The following is a 4,446-nucleotide window of genomic DNA, read 5'->3' on the forward strand; positions in this document are numbered from 1 at the left end:
CTAAAGAGCTGACACTAGGCCTGCAATGGAACTGCTTCACAGACATGCTGAGTTACAAGAACCGATCAATCATCTACCATCAGCCTACAATGAGGAATATATACAAAGTTCTGGCAAGCCAATATGATCCTCTAGGGCTAGGCCTATAGCAGCATAACTAAGGGATGGTTCAGGAGTCACCTGAGCGAATGTGGAGAGGGTGTCTGCTGCCGAACCAACAATGGAAGCTGTTCCACAGGAGAGGGCTTGGTAACTTGAAGGCTCTGGCTCCTGTTCTACTTTTTGAGACTATAGGAACCACAAGTAGCCCTGCTACTAAATAATAAATATTGTATTTATTGTTTGTGGGGTTGGGTTTGGATGGACATTTTGATTTGTGCGTGACTGCCACAATATGTTTTAGATTTTTCTTTATCTCTTGGTATATGGAGGTTGAAATATGACCTATTTTTTTATTAAAATATAGAAAAAACACAATCCATCCTGCATCCTGTACGACAACTCAACAGCATCATGAAATCAAACCTCTTAAATTACCATAAAGTTGAATCAACACTTCTCTAAAAAGCAAAAACAGAATACACGATTGCATGAATCCTTTATTAAATTAGTATTGCCAAAACTGTTGGATTTCAACTGACATCAGAAGGAAGAGATTCAGAAAATGTGGAAACCTTCCTCTACAGGTTTGTTTGTGTGTGTGTGTGTGTGGTGTGTGGTGTGTACCAAGAGGTGAGTCGATCCCTTTTCTGGTAGTCAGGTTACAAAACATCTGAAGACTGCTGTTGTGCCAGAGAAGAAGGAGGTTGGGGGGGGGGTTTGAAGAAGAAGTGGTTTGTGGCAGGAGGAGAGGGGCTGAAGAGGTTCATAGAACCACTCCTCTGCTGCTGGGGTGATTTTAACGCTGCCATTGCTGTGGTTTCTGGCTCTTTTCTTCTTGTCCTCCCACCTATACACCACAGTGCATGTATGTGAACATGAAGTGGTGTAAGGGACAACAAAGGAAGTCCACAGATTGTACATTACCCAACATTAACAATAAGATAAGAGAGCTGAGAGACTTTCATAACAACCTGCTGCACTCTAATCTCTTTTAAAAAAAAGGATTATTGTTCTTGTTTTTATATTCTTTCAAGACCACTGATGCTTGTAATTTCAAAAGAATCCAGTGCACTTCAGATAAAACAGCTCTCTCTTCCTCTCTCTATCTTTCTGTCCCCCTCGTAATCGCTTCTCCCTGCTGCACTTCACATCATCAAAGCCGTGTGTGTGAGTGTGCGCACTCCGTGCATCATTAGAAGACAAAAGGCAGAAAGCCTTGGCAGGAGAGTAAAAAGGCTTCCACAGTGAAACCATACGATAGCAGCTGCAGAGGACGATTCCTGCCACATGAGGGCGTCAATCAGCCACTGAGCTCGGAAGTAAAAGGACAAAGGCACCAAACAGATTAAATTCTCAGGTTATAGAAATGTAACACAGATAAAATATACATGGGTTGTCATTTAAAAACAAGCTGTGCAGAGCTTTTATATTTCAAGATTTACAACATGAAACATGGAACTACAAGACTTTTAAGAAAATATAAAAGATAATAATTCTGTTTGACATTATGGCCCAAACGACAAGCAACAGCCCAGACAGAACATCTACATAACAGCACCGGTGAAATTTGATTTGACTTCTTTTCTCCACATAAAACAACAATTTTAAACATCTCGATGTCAGTGGTATAATTTGCCGATCCCAGCCCCTTCAGTCAGTCCCAGAGAGTGCACACAAACACTCAGACGCTGATCCAGAACCAGCAGTTTGTGATTGTCTTCATCTGTGCCGTTACATAGCATAAAGAGAGGCTGAGGTGTCGATTCAGGCTGCAGCTTCAAATCTCTGGCTAAACAGCACCTCCACCACTTTCGGGTCGGCCAGGGACGAAAGGTCGCCCAGGTCCTTCTCGTTGCGGGCGATCTGCCGGAGGATTCGCCTCATGATCTTCCCTGAATGGGTCAGAGGAGACAGATGTTACTGAGTAGGCGAGTAGAGGAGGAGGATGTTGGTTTACAGGAAGCGTTGAACTGTTACCTGAGCGAGTTTTCGGGAGCGCTGGAGCATTTTGAATGAAGTCTGGCGTGGCGATTGGTCCAATTTTCTCTCTCACTGTGAAAAGGATACAGAGAAGAAATCTGAATAAAGCTTGTTTGGACTGAAATGAAAAGATAACGTCTTTTAACTGAAATTTTTTATATATTACATTTTACATTAACATTCAACCAAAAAGATAAAACCTGATTGCTTTCATTCAGGTTGATACGATGGGCAAGCCAGATAGTTTGAGTAAATCTGAGATTAATTGTTGTTAATCATATTTTTTTCTAATTTTTAAATGTACATTGTTGCGTACAATTACACACTTATATCGAAAGCATTCAATACGATACGATAATATACACTGTATCTTAACTGTCTTATTTTATCTAAATGTATCTTATATTATCTTATTTAAGACCAAAAACATCTGAAGGACAACAAAAACATACAAAACACAGGTGATTTGCATACATACAGACATTAAAATAAATAAATAAATATGTAACTTTGAGAAAACAGATCTTAACAGTGACACCAGTGGCCGTTAAGTAAACTGCAGTCAGCATCCTCTTGCGTCGGGAGTCTGGATGAAGCAGTATTAGCTAACCTAATGTTAGCCAGTTAAACTACAATATCACAATATATTTACCAAGCTATGCTGCAGCCTTAGCTTTGACTTTCGACTTTGTGTTAGACTCAGCAATGTTAGCTGTTGACACCCAGGTATTTCTCACAGTTTTTTGGACCAATGTTAGTTAGTTAGTTGCAGCCCTTGTTTCTTCCTGAAAATCATCTTGAGATCCCCCAGATTGTGAACCACTGCACTAAAAGACTAATCAACTAACAAAGGACCAATTATCTAATAACAGTAGCAGTATGACCCTGACATTATTGTTTTAATATAAACCCCTCGTGTGGGAGCCTCACCCAGTCTCTTGAGCTCCTCCACCAGCGTGTGGTTAAACTCCCTGCTGTTTTTGAGGGTGACGAAGCAGTACAGACACTCGCCCTTCACCTTGTGAGGCCGGCTCACCACTGCGGCCTCTGCCACGGCCGGGTGCTCCATCAGAGCCGCCTCCACCTCCGCTGTGCTCATCAGGTGGCCTAAAAGACACCAAAAGATACAAAATCATGAGTGACAAAACCTAAACTCAGAGATGAATAAACACCAGTTTTCTGGGGGGGAAAGAACACTCTCAAAACAGCAGGTTACAGTGTGTTTAAGATGTTATATCTAAAACTAATTTAAAGTTACTGCTGTAATATTACACAACAGAATATTAATAACTTGGTTTTGAAGAAACAGCTGCGCTATCAGATAGTAACACCTCTAAGTACAGTACCTGACACATTCAGCATGTCGTCTATCCGTCCTGTGATCCAGTAATAGCCATCTTTATCCCGCCTGCAGCCTGATGGAGGAGAAAACAAGTTGCATGACTCCCAAAAGAGTTTTTACAGCATCATTTTTTTTTCTTTGGTGTTTCAATGAGAAATGTATTGGTGTAGGTCTGGTGTTTATTCTTTTGCTTAATCCAGAGTGATGTACAATCGTTGTGGCAGAAAGGTGATTTTTGTGATTCTTATTGCTCAGACAATAGATGTAATTTTTGTGACTTACCATCACCGGTTACATAGAAGCCAGGGAATTTCTTGAAGTAGGTGTTCTCGAAGCGTTCGTGGTTTCTGTACACAGTGCGCATTATTCCAGGCCAGGGCCTCCTGAATACCTGCACATACAAAATAACTGCCATTAATACATTTAATGATAAACTTTATTTATACAGCAACTTTCAAAACAAAGTACAAAGCTTTACTTTTAAAATTTAATAATAATTTAATAATTTTTAAAAACAATTTAGAGCTATAATTAAATCTAATCAGGTAAATTCAGATAGAGACACTGCAACAAAATAACATTCATGAGTTAAATTAGTAGTAAAATCACATCTATAATTAGTTTGTAGGATTTAGTGGCATCTTTAGTGGCATCTAGCGGTATAGTTACAGATTACAACCCCCTCGCCTCACCCTCCCCTTCCAAGTGTGTAGGAGAAACTACGCAAAAAAACACACAAAAGGCTCAGTCTACAGCCAGTGTTTAGTTTGTCAGTTCTGGGCTAATGTAGAAAACATGGCGGTTCAACACGGCTGCCTCCTTAGAAGAGGACCCGCTCTCATTGTAGATAAAAACGGCTCATTGAACGAAAACACAACGATTCTTATTTTCAGGTGATAATATAATAATAAAACATTTCTATGAGTATTAAAGTTAAACTGAATATAATACCATTCATTTTAAAGTGAAAACTGAAAATCCACTAATAAAAGTCTAATGCCAGCAAGTAGGAGAAACAAGAA

The 4,446-nt window shown here is 39.9% G+C and overlaps 1 protein-coding gene across 2 annotated transcripts in view; it reads right to left on the reverse strand.

The window, feature by feature from the left end:
- Positions 1–1,498: 1,498 nt before the first annotated feature.
- The window catches only part of acss2l (acyl-CoA synthetase short chain family member 2 like), a 15,644-nt gene continuing 12,696 nt past the window's right edge, over positions 1,499–4,446 (reverse strand). For both annotated transcript variants that reach the window (XM_035671403.1, XM_035671402.1), the window contains 5 exons: positions 3,707–3,815; positions 3,429–3,497; positions 3,013–3,189; positions 2,080–2,154; positions 1,499–1,994 (listed from right to left, as the gene is read on the reverse strand). In XM_035671403.1, the coding sequence (XP_035527296.1) occupies positions 1,867–1,994; positions 2,080–2,154; positions 3,013–3,189; positions 3,429–3,497; positions 3,707–3,815 (558 nt within the window). In that variant the 3' untranslated portion in view covers positions 1,499–1,866. The remainder of the gene's footprint in view (positions 1,995–2,079; positions 2,155–3,012; positions 3,190–3,428; positions 3,498–3,706; positions 3,816–4,446) is intronic.

The sequence above is a fragment of the Morone saxatilis genome, unplaced genomic scaffold (assembly GCF_004916995.1).
Source record: "Morone saxatilis isolate NCDOM2014 unplaced genomic scaffold, NCSU_SB_2.0 Contig23, whole genome shotgun sequence".
NCBI classification, from domain to species: Eukaryota; Metazoa; Chordata; class Actinopteri; family Moronidae; genus Morone; species Morone saxatilis.